The sequence below is a fragment of the Danio rerio genome, chromosome 3, assembly GCF_052040795.2.
Source record: "Danio rerio strain M-AB ecotype USA chromosome 3, GRCz13ab, whole genome shotgun sequence".
Lineage (NCBI taxonomy): Eukaryota > Metazoa > Chordata > Actinopteri > Cypriniformes > Danionidae > Danio > Danio rerio.
The window spans coordinates 55,112,788-55,132,652 of record NC_141023.1 but is presented as its reverse complement, the minus strand read 5'-3'; the positions used below and the strand labels follow the sequence as shown (position 1 = coordinate 55,132,652).

General features: G+C 35.3%; 1 protein-coding gene across 10 annotated transcripts in view; it reads right to left on the bottom strand.

Moving 5' to 3' along the window:
• baiap2a (BAR/IMD domain containing adaptor protein 2a) overlaps window positions 1-19,865 on the bottom strand; it is a 220,519-nt gene that overhangs the window by 5,658 nt on the left and 194,996 nt on the right. For 2 of the 10 annotated variants that reach the window (XM_087243266.1, XM_087243264.1), the window contains exons 8-13: window positions 15,893-16,135; window positions 13,574-13,787; window positions 13,267-13,468; window positions 11,264-11,332; window positions 8,020-8,173; window positions 5,487-5,524 (exon numbers count right to left, since the gene is read on the bottom strand). In XM_087243266.1, coding sequence (XP_087099392.1) covers window positions 5,487-5,524; window positions 8,020-8,173; window positions 11,264-11,332; window positions 13,267-13,468; window positions 13,574-13,787; window positions 15,893-16,135 — 920 coding nt within the window. Of the gene's footprint in view, window positions 1-6; window positions 4,024-5,486; window positions 5,525-8,019; window positions 10,821-11,232; window positions 11,333-13,266; window positions 13,469-13,573; window positions 14,487-14,569; window positions 16,136-19,865 lie in introns of those variants that run through there. The other 8 variants (XR_015479994.1, XM_087243268.1, XM_087243265.1 and 5 more) reach the window with 7 other exon arrangements.

The window sequence follows — 19,865 nt, the reverse complement described above, 5'->3', positions numbered from 1 at the left end:
AAAAGCTCATTTGAACAAATGTTTTATTAATATATAGATATTTATTTATTCTTTTATTCGTAAAAAGTCACCATACATTCAAGGTCAATGTTCACTATGTTCCTCCTCAGCATGCATAATGTGATTGTTACACCGATTTCTTGTGCATTTTTCCTAGTTTGTCTATTTCCCAAGGAAAAAACAAAGAAAAGAAAAAAGAAAAGAAGAAACAAAAAGAACATCAACACAGCGAGGAGCACACCACAGCTCCAGAGGATCTGTCAGTCATCATCCTAAAACTGCATGGAAACATACTACAATGGGAATGTTTTTAGAGACATGGGCTGGTGGCGCTTTGATATGGGCTCAGAATAAACTAAAATGAATATATTCGCCAAATGTGATGCATAAACGTGTAACCTAATTAATATTCACAAAATAAAACAAACATCTCATTATAAACTATCACTATACTGACTCAAGGGCACATACTTGTAAATAAAATTAATGGTCATACCTTATTTTAAGGTACAATTCTTACTATTAACAAATCAATTTAACTCAATAAAATACTAATGTACAGCTGCACAATATATCATTTCAGCAGCGATACTGCAATGTATGCATTTGCAATAGCCAGATTCACATCATCTAAAATGTGGAGTTAAATTATTGTTGATCAGCATTGAAGAATGGTACAGTGTTTACACTTTACATTACATTTGATTAATTATAGGGGCAGGGCAAAATAGTGATATGCATGAGGTGGCACTTCTCGTAATGGCAGATCGAACAATTATCAATGTTGCAATTCTAAGAAATATATGTGCTGTTAATGAAAGAAATGCATATTTTGATGCTCATTTACAAATATCATGATATATCGTGGATGGGTTTGTTGTGATATATTGCTGATATTGTGATCTATCAATATCATCATCAAATTTCTTTTACTCACTCGTCCACAAGATTATTCCAATCAAAGGTAATGATTTTATTCCTAATAGAGCTATTCAAGTCATCTGCAGAAATGGTATTCATATTGCAATATAAATATCACAATGTCAGATATTTTCAATACTGTGCAGCCCTATACTAATTTGTTTTTATTAATAGTTAATAAGGTAGAGGGGATAGTCCTACTTAAGTAGAATAACACACTTTATGATTACTAATAAGCATCCAATATCTTAATAATGAGCAGATAATTAGTCAGTAATTAATAGTTGGAATTGGTACTTTAACTTAAGTGTTAGCAAATAATAAAACACTTATTTTGTTTAAGGCTCATTCACACAAGAACATAAAACTTTAGTCCACACCAGCAAATGATAAGAACATATTATTCTAAGCGTGCGTGCTGCATTTTAAAGCACTTAAAGTTGATGTACATGACCTACTACTCCTGTACACTTTGTAATTAGAGACAAACTGAAAAATATGTTTAGCTATTTTTTTGGTTGATGAGATTTTTCCAAGTCATGAGGAGAATTCAAGTCAGACTGTGCTGTTCTTGCTTGTTTACAAGGCCCTAACTAGTTGTTGAACTCAATGTGTTATTTTTTTAAACACATCTAAGAGTGAATGAAGTCAGTGTATTGGACTAAAATTAAGCATTTTTTAAAGACAAAATATTGATACTAATGAATAGTTTGAAATAATTTTATGTTTTATAAGCTGCATAGTGCACATTTTAAGTCTGAAATCATTAGCCTAAAATGGATAACAGCTAATGCTGCTTCTATGGTAGTATGCAGGGTAGGAGACCCCAAGGTAAAAGAAGTACAATTTAAAACATTAGGTGATATATAATATTCCAATAGATTTTTACGCTTAAAATTAAATTTTGAAAAATCACCATGCCATTTATGCAAACACTTATTTGACACAGAACACTTTTGTTTTTACTTGCAGCTCTATTCAATCCTTTTGGAAAACAGTGCAAGATAAAAAATAATGTGGATGCTAAAGGTTTGACTTTCACATTACAAGGTGTACTACATGGAATTACTAAAGATTGTTCAGTTTTACATTATTTGATAAATGTTATTATTGCATTAGCCAAATATTCATAAAGGCAGATATTTCAAAACACCTCCATTACACAGTGTTTATATAAAAGAACTACTTTTTTTCGCTCCTAATTTTATTTTAGTTTGGATAGTTTTTTTGTAATTTACACTTTGCATTTTTGTATAATATTTTGTGTTGAACCTTTCTTGTGTGATACATAATTTGTAAAGTTGAATGTCATTTTGTTGTATATGGATTTTGTATTTTCAATAAAAATAAGTGCAGGGTAGTAGACTAAAAGCTGCTATGTGACTGGCTCACATGTGCTTCATCTGACCAAGTTAGCATTCCAGGTAGTCAAATGATAGGTAATACAGACATTTTCCATAAAATCTCTGACTTAACATGGCCTACTTCCTCTTAAACAGGAAGTGAGGGGTGAAGATGGCAAATTCACAGTCCAAAAAGATTATAAAAATAAAAGTCATGCTAAAATGACATTTCTGGCATAACTATATCACCTCTATTAATCCTTTTCATCACTTATTTAGAGGGTACAAAAAATGGATGCCCTTTATATTTAATTTAATTATGACAGCCAGTCAGTGTTTTCGAATCAAAGATGCAAGTGACTTCAACTATGTTGTGTTTCTTTATATTGTATATTCTATCTATAACTGTGCTGTTGTCTCATATTAAGAATAATATTTAAAACTATATCATTTTCATTACTGTTACAGATATCTCCTCTGTGTGTACAAGCCTTAAAGCAATTTTTTTTATTCCGACTGTTTTCTGTTGCTATTTCACATCAGATGCTCTTCAAATGTTAAAACAGGTACAATTAAGTCCTAACTCCACTTCTTAGTGACAAGTACATAAATGTTTCTTTACTTAAGTTAAAAGAACAACAATAAACTGTGATTAAGCGCAATGTGAATATCTCTTAAGATTGATCAGTTTTGACACAGCTCATTTTGTGAATAAGATCACGCATTTGTGAATCACACTGTCGAATATTGATTTAAATACTATTCTGATCCCATACTTTAAGGTGTCTGAGGCAGGATAATGGGATTTTTTTGGAGGGGGGGAAGTGGGGAAAGGTTTCTGCTCAGAGCACTTTTCTTTCATGCATGTAGGGTGATGGACGTGTGCCGGTTAGGTGAACAGCACCGTCCCACCCGAGTGTTTGAAGCTCATGCGACCTTCACTCTACTTCGGTAGGTCAGCTCTCATTTGGCACTTGTATAATGAGTGAAAATAGTGATTTTCCTTCCAATCGTTACAATTGCGTTGGCAAATCTGAGGAAAATCTAAGCTGCTGCTGCTGTTTGTTAGCGGCACAAAGCGACACAGCCTCTGGACCAGAGGAGCACCAGATAATACATGAGGGATTCACAAAACGGAAAGGCTCACACAGAGAGAGTACACTCTGCACAACTAAACCACAGATAAGAATAAAAAAACAGAACATTCCTCATTTTGGCATGAGGCTCCCATCACATCTGCTTAGAAAAACACACACACACTCAGCAAGAGCTTCGGAATGAGGAGATGCTGCTCCAAAATACCAAATTTGCTTCTCTTTTGGCACTTTTACATGAGGATGTCATCTTTTTTTTAAAAAAACAACCACATAGCAAAACTTGTGCTCATGCATGAAAGACGGGAAGTGGTAAGCAGTCTCTTTGGAGTCCACAGCGATGTCATAGCGGCGTCACTACAGGCGAATCAGAGTCCGTAAAGCAGCGAGGCGAGCAGTTGGACTGCGTTCGGGTCGTTCTTCTCAGAGTTCCCCCCCGACCCACCACACGCGACCGCCACTATCGCCCCAGCAAGACGCAGGGAGGAAGAGAGGACAGAAAGGAGGGATGAGACTGGCCCCTTCCATTGGAGGAGGAGTGTGTGGAGGCAGAGCTTAAGAGGGGAAGGGGCTAAGGGAAGAAGGGGCGTGGCCCCTGTGCTATCCGGATCTGTGTCTGATAGTCTGTCTGTGTTCACACTGTCGAAATCAATTTGCCATCGGAACTGTGGAACAAAGAGAGAAGGAAGCTTGCCAGGTCGGACACATTCAGAGAGAAATGAAGAAAAGACAAGACAGCCACAAATGGGCGGGGTGAAGGCTGGAAGGGGCGGGGCTTACACTTCAACCTGTCAAACTACAAATGACTGACAACATATTGACTAGGGATCTATATTGGTTAAAAGGTCAGGTGCAGATTAATCTTACACTTAATTCCTCCTGAAAATATATAGCTAAATAAATTATTATTTGCAACATTTTGACTCATTTTTTAGATATTGTTTACAGTAAAGTGCTTACAATGTCATTTTGACAATTTCAATGACATTAAAAAAATATATATAACACCACGAAACATCATACATTAAAGGGATAATTCAACCAAAAATCTAAATTTGCTGTTTACTTTAGTTGTAACTGGTCAGTGGCATATTGAGAGTGATAAAACATATCCAGGCTTATGATGATATACTGAGGATGTTGTAAAGCAAATTGATAGGTCAATAGCTTTTCCTAAGGCAGTGGAGAAATAATATTGTTTAAAATAATGTTACATTTTTTTTGCACTGACCAAAAGATTTGCATCATAATATGTCATCACAAGCCACAAGTAAAGTAAATTGTTAAACCAGGTACTGAGCATCTTGAGTGGCCTAGGTTTTAAAGAAAACCTTAGATTAATGCATATAACTACTGTATAAATAGTTTATACATTTTAAACATTAGTCATTTGTTTTTATCTTTCAAAATAAAGTAATATTTAGTCAGCCTTAAGTTTACCAACTCTGCTTTAATTGTAATGCATTAACTTTGAACGAGGCAACTCCACAATTCTACTTTCAAACCTTTCTAATAAGCACGTATTCATTGTACATAAAGCATTACTGCACACAGCGCTTGTGTTTTTTTTTAATTATTATTATTTATTTTATTATTACTATTACTATTATTATTATTATTATTATTATTATTATTATTGAACTGAGGAATGATATAAAACTGTATCCTGCTGCCAGTACAGTTTTGAACCCGAATCATTTCTTATATGGATTAATCTAGAGGCTCTTATAGACGATGGGCCATAGGCACAGACTATGAACAGCTCTGATCCTGACCTTAATGGATCACACACACAGATATACAGAGATGATACAGTGAGGTCAACAAGGATGCATCCCACAGTTCAACAGCTCATTCACTCCACTCACGAGAACACACAGACACACAACCTTCTCTTGTCAATCAATTTACAATTCTCTGAGAAAACAGGCTTGGTCTCCCAACAAATATCAGCACTACATTGCACACTTAGCATAAGCAAGCAAGAGCTAAGAAAGGGAAATAAACACATATATTTACTACTATTGACTAAGATAGGTATAGTTAGCAGGACAGATTTTAGTTTTTTGGGGGATAAATTCCTAAGACTGATTCATTGTCATTTCTGTTCATTAAGAGCCGATCTTACCTTGTGGCAAACTGACTGTCATAATCCTCTAGCGCTGGCTGGAATTCGTAAAAACAACATTTCAGAACGGTTTGACAGCTTATTTACAGCTTAGAAGGAACATAACCATGGCTGCATCAACACAGTGTATTAAAGGAACAATTCAGACACAAAAATGAAGTCTTTCATCATTTGCTCACTTATATTTTGCTCCAAATGGAGGGATTTGCTTTTCAATTTTCTATTGCTTTCTATTGCTTTTCTATTTACTTACAGTGAAAGCATAATGCTAAAAGGAGCTGTTGCCCCATAAAAACACTTTTGAAGTGATAAAATAGCTCTGCGTGTCGTTTTTCCTTCTTTATTTTTGCTGTTTCCAAAATGTGAATAAAAGGAAATGAGACTCTAATCACAGGATGTGGAAAACAAGCATGTAATGGTATGAAATGTCCACTGAGGGGCGCTAAAAGTGCGTTCAGTTTTATTCAGAACTTATGAACATGTATCATTATTACAGTTTGGTGCATGTATTACGTGTTAAAACATGTCTAATATGTTGTACGTATTATATATATATATAAAAAAAAGAAATTAATAAATGTTTAGTGGGCACTGCTAATGACCTATGGGTTTACAAACCAGGCAAAAGATATGAATGAATTAAAAAAAAAAAAATTGGTATATAAACTAACAAATCTAAATATATTAATGATAATAAAGATTAATGCGCAGAAATTATTATAAAAGAAACAAACTAATTAGTAAAAAATGCACATAATTAACAATTATACAAATGACAAATGTTAACATTAAGCAAAATATAATAAAATATGATTAAGACAAACAAATAAGTATAATTTAGCTGTAAATGAATGATAAAAATTCACCAATATAAAAAAAAATAAAAAAATCCCAAAATATCACTTAACAGAAACAAAATATTCAAACAATATTGTTTACATATTATTATTTAATATTATCATGTTGGGCATCACGGTCGCGCAGTAGATGGAGGTGCTGTCACCTCACAACAAAAAGGTTGCTGGTTTGAGCCTCGGCGGGGTCAGTTTGCATGTTCTCCCCTCATTTGCGTGGGTTTCTACAGGTGCTCCTGTTTACCCCACAAGTCCAAAGACATACAATATAGGTAAATTGGTAAGCTAAATTGTTTGTAGTGTATGTGTGTGAATGAGTGTGCATGGGTGTTTCCTAGTGATGGGTTGCAGCTGGAAAGGCATCCGCTGCGTAAAAACATGCTGGATAAGTTGGTGATTCTTTCCGCTGTGGCGACCCCTGATTAAAAAAGGGACTAAGCCAAAAAGAAAATGTATGATTATTACGTTGATATAATTTTATTTATATGATTTAAAAAAAAAAAATGTAATTATTAGAAAATTAATTATTTATAATTTGTATGAATTATATCTATGAAAAAAATGCTCCACAATATAAATTGGATCTTTACATAGTAGAAAGAATGCTGGGTTCCACACAATTCCTTCATGTTGTTCTTCAAGTTAACTTAGTTGTTTTAATTTGATTTGATTTGTAAATATACATAAAATATCATATATAAAAAAAATAACAAAAGTAGAGTTCATGTAAGTAGAATGAACATAAAACAATTCAGTTGTCCCAAAAAAACTCAATAGGTTTTTTTAGCTTAATTTAAATTAATAGTTTAAACAAGCAGCAGGAATCTTTTTTCAAGAATCTGTTAAAGCTGACTATAGCTACAGATCTGGATGGGTTTTTCTTACACGAGGACGACCACATTAACGGATCAATCTAAAATGCTCATTTTGCATCCCAATATCAAACAAATGCAAATAGGCAGCTTTAGCTTGTTTTCACAAATCCATGAACTGTTTTAAAGACCTTTTTATTTGAGCATTCATTCATTCATGAAAATGCTAAATGCATTAAAGCATTTTGGTTAACAATCCATGCCCTTGTAATCCTAATGTTGGTGAAAAAATTAACAAAATTAAGAAAAAAAAAAAAAAATTTAAATTAAGCTGTTTTTTAACTCAACAACATGAGTATGCATGCTGAAAAAATTATATATTTAAATGTGTCGAACCAAATGTGACAATACACAGACATGATCGAGATTTGACAGGCTGTGAAAAAGCTCCGCAAATTATATGAATCACTTCCATGCTGTTTTTATTGTTTGTTTGTTCATGATACACTACAGTATTTACCCCTGCTTTCACCACACTGCAAAGTAAAGCTCTGATATTCCCAAAACAGCTTTTATGCCCAGCAGAACCATCATTTCAAACATCATTAATGTGAGTGAATGATGACAGAATTTTTCATTTCAAAGCGAACTCTCCGTTAAATAAGAAAATCATGCGTTTTTAGAAAGAGCCACACCAGCAGATTGAGTCAGTAAGCTGCTACAGCACAGATTAAAGAAGAGCTGACATATAGATTACGCTTTGAGCAGAGATAAAAGAGAATTACAGAATAAAAGTCCTAAGAAAGGAGACATCAATGAGAGATACCTGTCTAATGCTAGTTTGTGTATGTGTATATGTGTGTGTACCTGTGCAAAGCCTGCCATGCTGTAGGGACGCTGTCGGCTCTGTGTAAGGCTCTGTGCCAACAGTCGGGCAGTCAAACCATAGTCAGGCATGGGCAAGGACATGTCCTCCCGCTCCAGCAGGTTTCCTGTGCTGCTGCTCTTCCCATGGTGAAGACTACAGGACGAAGGTCAGTCAGTCAGTCATTTTTACACCCTGCCATTAACATGTGCTTCACATCCCCATAACATTTTACTCAATTGCTTTTACACATCTAATCTACTGCAACCAATCAGACTTAATACCATATTTATCATATATTGGGATGATTATAAACATGCACAATATTGATATCATAAACACTTTACTGAAAATTTACACTATGTTTGTGTAATAGTAATAGTAATAGTTTAAACATTAGCAATTTTGCTTACTAAAGGGGTCTTATTATGCAAAAATCACTTTTATCAGAGGTTTAAGCACAGTTATGTGGCAAAAGTGTGTAAATATAGACAGCCTCTTATGGTAAACATTCATTAACTCTATTTTTTGTAATCACACTCCAAAAAAAAAAAAAAAAAAAAAGGAGTCTGCAGAAACACTCTGATTGACATTCTCCTTTTGTACATGTTATCAGAGAGGGGGAAGCCCCGCCCATTATTGATGATCATTCCCTCATTAGCATAAACAGCCTTGGCTGAGAAGCAGCTGTCCACGATAGGGCTGGGCTGATAATATTCTGACAGTATGCACCTTAGATAAAAGGTTATACAGTTTTACAGTATCACGGTATTGTGATTACTTCTCTAAAATGAGTTCTTTTTAAATGTCTGGTTAAAAAACAACAACTTCTTTTTTATCCATTGAACACAATATATTTTATTTTAGGAAAAAGGTATAATATTTTGAAACAGTAAACAGGTCAGGATAAATAATTAAAATAAAATCATTGACCTCTGCTATCTTTATTGGTTTCCAAAACACAATCCTTGAATATGCCTTAGGAAGGGTATAACAGACCATTTTCGCGGTTTTAAAACCTTGACTTTTTCAAACCACGCTAAACCGTTAAACCATTTATCATTGCATGCCTATTCATTAGACTTCTAATTCTATTTCTGCTGAAAATAACGTCAGCAACTAAGAGGATGTTAAATGTGGACTTTTAGGATTCACAAACGAAAACCACAGACTCCAGACTCTTCCTCTAAGCAACATCTTTAAACATTTTCAGTTTTTCACAGGGATAATGATACGTTAGTCCTATTTGCATAAGTTTTTATAGCCATACCCTCTTTCAAAAAGAGGGTGGGGAGCTCAAGCTCATATGAATTTAAAGTGACAGAACCTAATTTGGATCATATCCTAAAAGAGGCAATTTTAAAGAGATAATAATATTGTGAGGAATTGAGCTGAAACTTGTGAACTTAAAGACAAAAATGAGTGTTTACTGTTAAAATTAAACTCATTATATTGTTGTTCATGTCTTTTAATACAACGTGAGCTTGCTGTTCCAAATAGAAACTAACTTTTATAAGCATTGTAATGTAAATGCAGTATAAGCCTAATAAAGTGGTTTATGGAGAAAAAAAATAAAAAATAAAAAATTAACTTGTTTTGAGGATTTATAAATTATTTAATGAAAGCAAAGATTATAACTGCTATTGTTTTAAAGTTATCTGTACAGAAACATTTAAGTTAATTCAATAAAGAAACCACATTTGGTCAATCATTTATCACTGTGCAATAAGGCTATGATAATTAACTTAAGTTTATTTAACTAAACTCACAATGACAATTATAAAAGCTTAAGTCTATTTAGTAATTTATTCAACCTGCACTTATTCTAAATGTAGTTCCTCACTTTGTGATTCTCACAAAAAGTAAAACATTTTAAACAATGATAGAAACTGGTAGTCCTTTGTTCTTACTGTAGATGCCAATGGTTACCAGCATTCTTCAAAATATCTTTTGTGTTCAACAGAAAAAAAGAAAGAAACTCAAGGTTTGGAGAGCACTTAAGGAAGAGCAAATGGTGATATGTATTCTGGTTTCTGCAAATGTATTAAGTGAAACATAATTGACTTCTTTAAAACATGTTTTGAAATGTTGAATTTATTATTAACTTTTGAATAGTTGTGTGTAACACGTTAGGTTGTGGTAATGATTTTGTGATCATGGAAATCATTAATTAGTGTTTTTAGTAATTGAATGTTTCCTTTCTTTTTGAACAGTAGTGAAGGGTGTTAGTGATTAAAAGTGAAGAAACAGGAAGAAAGGTGCCCTTACGAAAATCAACCATGATTTTAGTCCAAAAACATTACAATCTGGTAGTAACTACAAACTAGTAACTACAAACTACAGTAGTAGTAACAATTCAGTAACAAACTAACCAGGGTTTTGCTAAAGTAACCATAGTTTCACGATGACATTTGTATTTAACCTGTGGTTATACAAATGGTTATCAATGCACAAAAAAAAAAAAAAAAACATGGTTAATTTTGGCAAGGGTGTAAAATTCTTTGAGCAGAAAAATGAGCCAAACAATATTTCAACCACATTCCAGTGAAACAATTTCATTAATAATCAGAGATTGTTGATTAAATAAAGGAAATTTAACAAATGTGCAAAACACAATATCTGTTGTCCTTCAAACCACCAAAGGGAAAAGAAAAAAAGAAAGAGCTCAAATCTGCAGCCCACTGATCAGTAGATAAAATAGAATTTTCCTTTCAGTGTAACCTCATTACATGTATCCCATGACAAAAAATGGATTTGCATTAGCACAATGCATTCCATAAAACTTCCAAATGTGCTGGTAACACTTTACAATAAGGTTCATTAGTTAATGCATTTACTAACATGAACTAATCATGAACAACACGTGTATAGCATTTATTAATCATAATTGAACATTTACTAATGCATTATTTACATCCAAACTCATGCTTGTTAACATTAGTTAGTTAACGAACTCACAATGAACAACTGTATTTTCATTAACTAACGTTAACTAACATGAACAAATACTGTAGTAAATGTATTGTTCATTGTTTGTTCATGTTAGTAAATGGATTAAGAAACATTACTTAATGAACCTTATTGTAAAGTGTGACCAATGTGCTTTTAGTAAACAGCAGTATGACCAGTACATCTTTGGTTAATTTATATGTGGCTTTTGTACTACATTACATACAATCATAATCCGTTAGTCAAAAACACATGAAGCCAAAAACTTTATAGATAAGGACAGAAACATACACTTACTTGACTCTTAACTTTTCGCCATCACTGTCAGGCAGCACTCGGGTGTAGGAAAAAGGAAACCAGCCACGCCTGGGGAAAAAAAAAGAGAGAGAGATTCTCTTTACAAATTCCACATTCATGAAAGTGGACTCAACGTACAATATAGGACCTTTTTAATATGTGTGTAATATCCTCAGTATAAATAGTTTATTGATGAATTTATCCTCCTGAACAGCAAAAAAATTAAACTGAAAGTCTTGTTCAGCTAAAGTAATCAAAACTCTAGTAATCAAATTGATCTCTGTTAAATATCGCTGTCTAATGGGACTCACTATCTGCATATTACCGTGATTCATTGTTTATTGCCAAATATTCTAATATATGCAAATATGTAATTAGAGAAGGTAGGGAAACATGTCTCGTGGGAGATACACTCGCTGTTAAGCTTTCGGTTTTTTTTTTTTTTTTTTGGTGAGGTTCTCATTTCCATGGTAACAGTGACATTGGCAAATCCAAGTAGGCTGTTTCTCTGGGATTATGGGCAGTGTGATTCTTCACGAGGAACTCTGCATTTAAACATGTTATTCTTAATAACCCATCATGACACAGTGCAAAAGCACTTACAGAAGAGCATTTATTGCTCAATAGTTGCACTTTTTAAAACTCAGAAGACATTATTTGGCTGTCAGCTTGTTTCCATCAAAAAATAAATAAATAAAATAAAAAAAACTAGCTTAGATTATTATAATTTTTTTCAAATGACAATTTATCCTTTTTTCCCCCAGGTTCTGCAAATTGCAATGTTCTAGATGTTGATTGCCAATCCTAAGCCAATTGTAATGTTTTGTTTTGGTTCAATTTGGAATTTCCCCAACCAATCGCAGAGCCAGGGGAACCAGAGTGAGTGCTTCGATTTCGCTTTATACTTTAGGTCATACTCACACATATGCTATCCGAACATTGCCCAGGCCCATTTCCCGGATCGTTTGAGAAGTGTGAGTGCTGTATCAGACTCAGGCATGATTCAGTTGGCCGGAAAAGGCCCGGCTGATTAATAAATGATTAATATATCCATATAAAACCTTCTCAAAACTGAAGATGAACGTGACTTTAAGGGACTGTTTCATATGGAATTATTAATAATTCTTACTGTTTAATGAACACAAACTGTCGTAGATTATTAAAGACACAAACACCTCATTGCATGAATGCTGCACCTTTAGCAAACCTCCTAATTCCTACAGCACGAGGACTTTATGATTGTTTATGAACGTCAAAAGTGGCTAATCTGTTCAGCGAAATATTTGACTGCGTGTAAATGCATCTCAAATGACTAAAATGATATAACTAAAGAAACCTCCAATGTGAAGAGCGAGAGCGCTTCTTACTGAAATGCAATATGAGTGCGGGTAGTCAGGGAAGATGGAAGGGGGGGACAAGCCTGCTTCGACCTGGTTCAAGGCAACTGTACATACTGTAGTGTGAGTACACCCTTAGACTTCATGCACAGTCCAAGATATTGAGATCTGTTTTGAAACTTTAGTTAAGACATATACTTTAGAGCTTAGCCCTATGTTTGATAATATTAGACAGTGTTCAAGAAAAGGTTCTAAAATAATTTTAGCATCATTAGGAAAGCACTGACATGATTCAAATCATACGTATCTGACAATTATCAATCTGTTGCAGTAAATGAAGACCTTCAACCTCAAGTTCAATATGGAGTACTCCAAGGCTCAATACTATGACCATTGCTTTACTGACTAGCTCTCACTGTTAAGGATAACAATATAATTTTAATGCTGCTATGACAAAATCTCTATTATAAAAAAAAAGTATTTAAAAATAAAGGTGACTTGACAGTCAAGATATTCAACATCTTTTCCTCAGGACATATACCCGAGACGAAAAGTACAAAACCGGCAAGAAATCTTTTTTCTTTTTTAAAGAAATAGTTTTGAAATTCTAAATTGTAATACTGTTTTCATTTAGGGCTGTTGATAATGTAGACATTGAGTGCCTACATCTTGTTTTTCTCATTCTCTCCATAGTGCCAGCCGTCCCGAGCCTCTGGCACCAGAAGGGTGATGATGTCACCCTCGGTGAAGCTGAGGAGGGTGCTGTTGTCGCCTGCGGCATGGGAGAAAATGGCCTGTACACGAGAGCGTCCGTTCTTCTCCAGACCAGCCGCCATAGAACTTGACCTGGGCAAAGTTCGTGTCTCTCCTAGAAATTGAAATAGTAATATGAGTGCAATTTGTTAAAATCACTGTTTAAAAAGTCATTTGTACTTGAAGTTGGATGGCTAAGCAAAACAGTTTGTTTTCTTACCCACAGTGGTCTTGTTTTTAGCGGGCTGAGGCCTGCGGACAGGCAGGGTGTTGGAATAGACGTCGCTGACCTGTCTCTGGGGCTGGCTCTGTGTTTGAGATGGATTTTGTGGGGAAGGTGGTCTTCCCTGAGACACACCGTCTGTCCAGTAATCATCTCCATGGACCCCTGTTGTCCCATTAACCAGAGACATGCCATCAGGACCCATTAGCCTCTGCAAAAACACAGATCACCAAAATAGCATTTACAGATACTAGCATGTAAACAATATTTGACATTTTTAAAATATTATTTTCTACATGTTCCTGTTTGGCTTAGCTGGAAATGTTTTCATTTTGAAAGAGAAAATACATTTGTTTGTAAATGGCAGCAATATAACAACAAGTTAGTGCATCCTGAGGATGAGGCATTCTTCCATAGCTTCAAGGTCCAGTTTTTATGCTTCATGTCCTCTGAAAGACGGATCATAGGCACTCTCATTGGTCTGAGGCTACACAGCCCCATAACACGACTGAGTGCAATGCACTGTGTTGTGACACATTTCCGTCCATAACATCATTATCATTTTGTGTGATTAGTGCCACATTAGATCTTCAGACCAGATGGGGCAGCCATCATTGCCCTTGTAAATAGATGAGCCTTGGGCAGCCAACAACCTGTTGTCAGGGGATTGTCTCTCTTTAGACCATTGTTGATGAATTCTCACCACTGCTGACCAGGGAAAAACCTCAATGTTTTGCTGTATCAGAGATACTCATACATAGTTGTCTTACCATAACTACAGTATTTAGCTATTGTCATAGTTTAGATCTTTTTATGATCTTTTTATGATCTTTTTATGAACAGATCAATTTTATGACCTCTTAGGGTTTAAACACCAAGCCAACGCCAAACAATTAAAACATAAAATTGCCTGGTCTCATCTGGATTAAAAAGCTGCACATGAACCCACCAAACAGACGGCAACCAACTAAAACGAGAGAGCACTTCCTGTACCTGCATGAGAGAATGTGTCTTTCCACTCCACAATAGTCATGTTCAAAAATAAAGAGAGACCAGAAGAAAAAATACACACAGACTACAATAAAGCAAATGTTTACAATATTAACGCAACAACAAGCAGCGTGTAAAACACATCAAACACAAATAGTCATGCAGATACTAACTGACAACCCAAACCAGGCCAACTTAGACTTGGTCCCAGCCCTAACATGTTGACTATGAGCACATTAACTATGGAGCAAATGATTGTTTCTGACTGATTGTTCAACATTCTGAGGTGTACAATTATTTTCAGCAAACTACACAGCTAAAGTAGTTTCATGTAGGTTTTAACTTGTCTGTTTTAGCTATTATTTGTATTGTTTTATATATACATATTTGTTTTTTCTCTGTTTTAATCTGTACTGTGCAGCACATTGGTCAACCTCTGGTTGTGTTAAATAGTGCTATGTAAATAAAATTGACATTGACATTGACATTGACATTAACGCCATAGTTCTATATCACTACATGGTAAACTTTCAGCTATTTAACAGCCTACAAAAGTCAAATATCAAATCAAAACAAAACAGAAAGAACTAGTCCTACACACTAGACCAGTTTGAGGACAGACACCTGATAAATGTCTTGAAATACAACATCTGAACGATGGTTTGAGGTGTGGTATAAGTGGAACAATTTACTCTTGTTAAAATAATTAACACACCTTGGGTTAATTTAATGACCCATTGTAAGTTATTCCTTCCTTGTTGTTTACTTACAGCCTAATTTACTCCAATACATGGTCTTTTGAGAGATGATCAATGGTATTCACTTCATCTCTGACAGGTCGTACTGCTTTGGTGCATCAGTGTATCAGCTATATATTGGCCATCGGCCCCCAAGCTGTCTAAGACATTGACACTGGCAATCAAAAAGATTGATATTGGTCTATCACTACCAGACACACAAAAGTCTGGGTTTTAAACTAGCAGACGAGGCCACAGACTCATAAACAAGCTCTGTGATGTATGAGTATCACTCCAGCAGCAGCAGCATCGATAAAGTGATAGCAAATTACAGGTGCAGAGGCTCAGTTGTTGTGAGTATTAAAATTGTACTAGAGTTCTGTTCTAGCGAGGGGCCACTCAACCAAAGCACTGCCTGAAGGATCGAGTTTTAAAGAGGTTGAATCATCCTACACTCAGCCAACGCTGCAGTATGCAAATGAGCGGTTTTCACATCAGGACATAAGAAGCTTCAATTGCTATTTTGTACACTTTGAACAACAGTTAGTCATTTGTATTGTTAAACAGGTGGCTAATGTTCTTTACTAACCCCCTGGCCCAGGCCACCTCCCATGAAGGCAGCTAGTTCGGGGGGCACGGGCAGCGGTTGTGCTCCAGGAATGGGATCTGAGATGACCAGGTTGCCCTTGGATGAGTGCAGAGGGCTGGAGAGGAGGGTGCTCGTTCCAGAGGTCATCTGCTGGGTGAGCATCATGGCCCTGTCTGGCAGCTTGTTGGGGTCTGAACAGGCCTGCTGCCACACCGGGATCTTCTGGGTTAACAAGTCCTTACCCTACAAAAAAAAGAGACAATTAAGGATGAAATTGGAAAAGCTTGTCCACAATGCTGAAATGCTGAAATGCATTTGAATGACTGAAAAAAACAGAGGTGCCTCTGCTGCATTAAGACCACTACATACTTGCGCTTCACAAAAAAATATTGCCATGGTAACCACAGTTTCGGCCAATACACCACAGATACTACAGTTATTGTTACTACTTCAAAATCGTGACTAGATGTATTCTTTCAGAAGAAAATCTGATTAGCTCCCTTGATGTTTCATTTCTGTTGCGAAGGTGTTATCAGTAGGTTGTTAAGAATGACTCTAGTGGTTTCTACTGTGTTTTGAGATTTTTTTGTTATCTAGTGCTACAATGTTCTGTAGAGTTTTTAGGGTGTTTCTGGGTGTCTTTCTTACTAAATCCCCGTTTACACTAGTGGGTTTTAGTTTTAAAACGGCATTTTAGAATGAAAACAATCAGCGTCCACACTAACGTTTCACCAAGCATATCTGAACAGCTCTCCGTCTACATTAAAAAGGAGAAAACGCACATCATGTGACTGGACACACACATTCACATACTCTGGGATGCGCTGCAGCGTTCTTTGAGCACATACCCATATGAGAGCTGTGCACTTCAGACTGTTTATCAAGGATCTCCCTCTGGATCTAATCTCACTATGTTTGTTAAACGTGATATAGAATTCATCTTGTTGTCTATATCTACTGTACCAACATATTCCCCGACTTTAGTCTTTTGAATCTATTAGGCCTACTTGTTCTCAGGTAACGTGTTTTGGCTGAGCGCATGTATAAGTTAGGTTTATTAATGTAACTGCAGACACCGATTCTGCAGCGATTCTCTATTGTATAAACTTATTGTACGTTATACTTTTTAAATGGCCATTTCTGATTATTAAAACTGATATTCGGTGAAAGAGGCTATGTTTCGAATTTTCAATGAAAATGAGACAGTAATGTTATAGTCTCTGTTTTGTTATAAATATGCATGAAGATGACGCTCATATTATGCTGCCACGACGCCTCAACATTTCTGATGTCTGCTAAGTTGCTTATATCAAAATATGTTTTCATTTTGTTGTTAAGACAGTGAAACAGCATAGCAAGGGTGATGTGATTGACTTTATAAAGTACACTCGGGAGTTTGTTTTACATATCATATTTACATGGAGAGGATGCAGGACTGAATTGTGTGTGTAGGCTACTTAATACTGAGGAATTAGCCCCAATCAGATAGGTGAATGTCTGCAGCACCACCTCTGTTTTCAGATGTCTCCGTTGGACGGATGACGCAACCGTTGCAAAACTTATGTGTTTTCAAACTAAATCACATTAGTGTAAATAGGGCTTAATAGAGCCAATACAAATTCCAAAAGGCACAATAAAGTGCTGATAAAGATCAGTCCTGTAGGCTGATAAGTTTATTTTAAGGCTCTGAAGTGTGATCACACCTTGGAGTAGCTCACACCTGTTGATTGACCAGATTGAATGTCTCAGATTCGGGTTGTAGTCACATGGTCAAGCGAGGGATAAAATAAACATTCTAACTATTGTCTGGGCTTTATTTCTCTCTCGCTCTCTCTCACATAACCTTTTACATTTATGCTGGGTACAATTATATTTTTTACTGTTTCATGTTTTATAATTTCCTAAATCTATTTTGTAACTAATTCAAGTGCAACCATAGCAATATAATGTTAAAAACTTGTTGCATTATTAATTATTTTGTGAATTACTTTAACAATAACATTTAACTGCTCCAATCTGCAATACAATGTAGTCACACAAAGGCAACATTCCAAGATATTTGCTTTTCTAACTATATTTATTTCAGTCGTTGGTATAACTGGATGAAGGTATAAGTGCTGATAACTTTTCCTTTAGTTATTCACAATACTTGAGTACAGCTTACCAGCAGACATACACAACCATAAGACGTTACCATTAGGTTAGATTTAGGTCACCAGCATCTAAGCACAATGGTATTTTGATGTCCAATAACTATGGTAAACTGTGTTGTGCAAGTTACTTCCAAACTGTAATACATTACAGATAACTTATTACTGTTATTTAAATGTAATCCCTTACCTTATATATTACTGTCTCAGAATTGTAATATGTTACATTACTTTTATATTACTTTTTAGTTACTTTCACCAAAATAACTACAGAATTAGAACTTAACATAAAATTCTATATTGTTCTATAATGAGCATTTTACATCCAGTAGAAAGTGATTTGATGTAGCAGAATGACTGTGACCTCTCCAGGCTACTAACTATATATTATATAATTGGCAATGTGATGGCTCAAGACAATGCAAGAAAGGATGAAAGCCAGAATTACAAATGATCTGTTAAAAGTATGGTAGTGGTAAAGTGATTATCTGGCAATATCTGTGAATGGATTGGCTATATTCATATTAAACACAACAGGCCTATATGTAAACTCCAATGCCATGGTAAAATGCAGATTTTGTTTCTTTTCTTATTGTTGTCATTATTGTATTTACTTTACATTCAAGTGGTTTACAACACAAAACCATCCTGCACAAAGTGAGCATGATGAACAGCTTTCTCAGTATAATGTTTGTGCATCGATTTCCTGTTTGTGGACAAAACTGCTTGCGAGCTCTCACATACTCTGCTCGCGCACAAATTCTCACAATCTCTCAAATATGCACTGCTCACGCACAAGTTTTCTTACTCTCAGTACACTGCTTTCTCAGTGAGATTGTATGCAAACTCACAATTTGTGTCTTGTGTTCCCTCTTCCTTTCAAGCTTTTTGATATGAATTATATAAGTACACTATTTATTAACAATAACCAAAATACTAAAATAGACTTATAATTTTTAATCTAATAAACCATAACATTGTTGGCTTAATGTTATATGATGAGATATTTCAAATAAAAAATATTTAGACAAAAATAAAAAACTAACGCAAGCAGAAATGTAACTAATAGAAACACTTGATAAGGTATTATAGCCAACTGTACTATTCACTCTTCTCACAGTTTTTATGGCAACTAAAATAAAGTGAACTAGTGTCTGTTGTCTTCCACATTTGTGATGAGATTGTGGAGGACATTTTCCCTGCCATCATCTTCATTTTGAGAAGAAGCTGTTCCACAAGGCCCCTGAACACACATATTGTCATTAAATACTTTAATTACACTGTTGTGGTAATACCAAGCGGCAACCTCCCGCTCTCCCTCAGGAAGCCAATACGGAAGTAACTAAAACTGCAATTCATTCGAAATTCCGCTAGTCCTAGCCGCTCCTGGCTCCAAAACAGAGCAAATTTCAATTGAGCCCACTGTTAGAATGGCCAACTTTACAGCAGAAAAAAAGGTGTTTACAGCCTGGTACAAAAAAAAAATTTGGTTAATACAGGTAATATTACCCTTCATGACAACTGTGAGGGGGGTGAATTTTTTTATAACTCATCCGTTTCCTTTATATTAAGTTATATTAAGTTTGCATAATTAAGGGCGTGGTCACTTGATTGACAGCTAGGTCTCGCTGGTCGCCGTCACGTCACCTCAGCTGAATCCTGCAGATTAGCCACTGAACTCGGCATATTTATCGTATTTCTGTGTTGTTTTATGTGGCTTTACACAGTCAACTGCCTTTTGGACTTGTTTCCCACAATTATTAGATGGCATGGCATGCTGAGGGCACTTAATTGTGCTCACAAACTATTCACGTGGCCTCCGT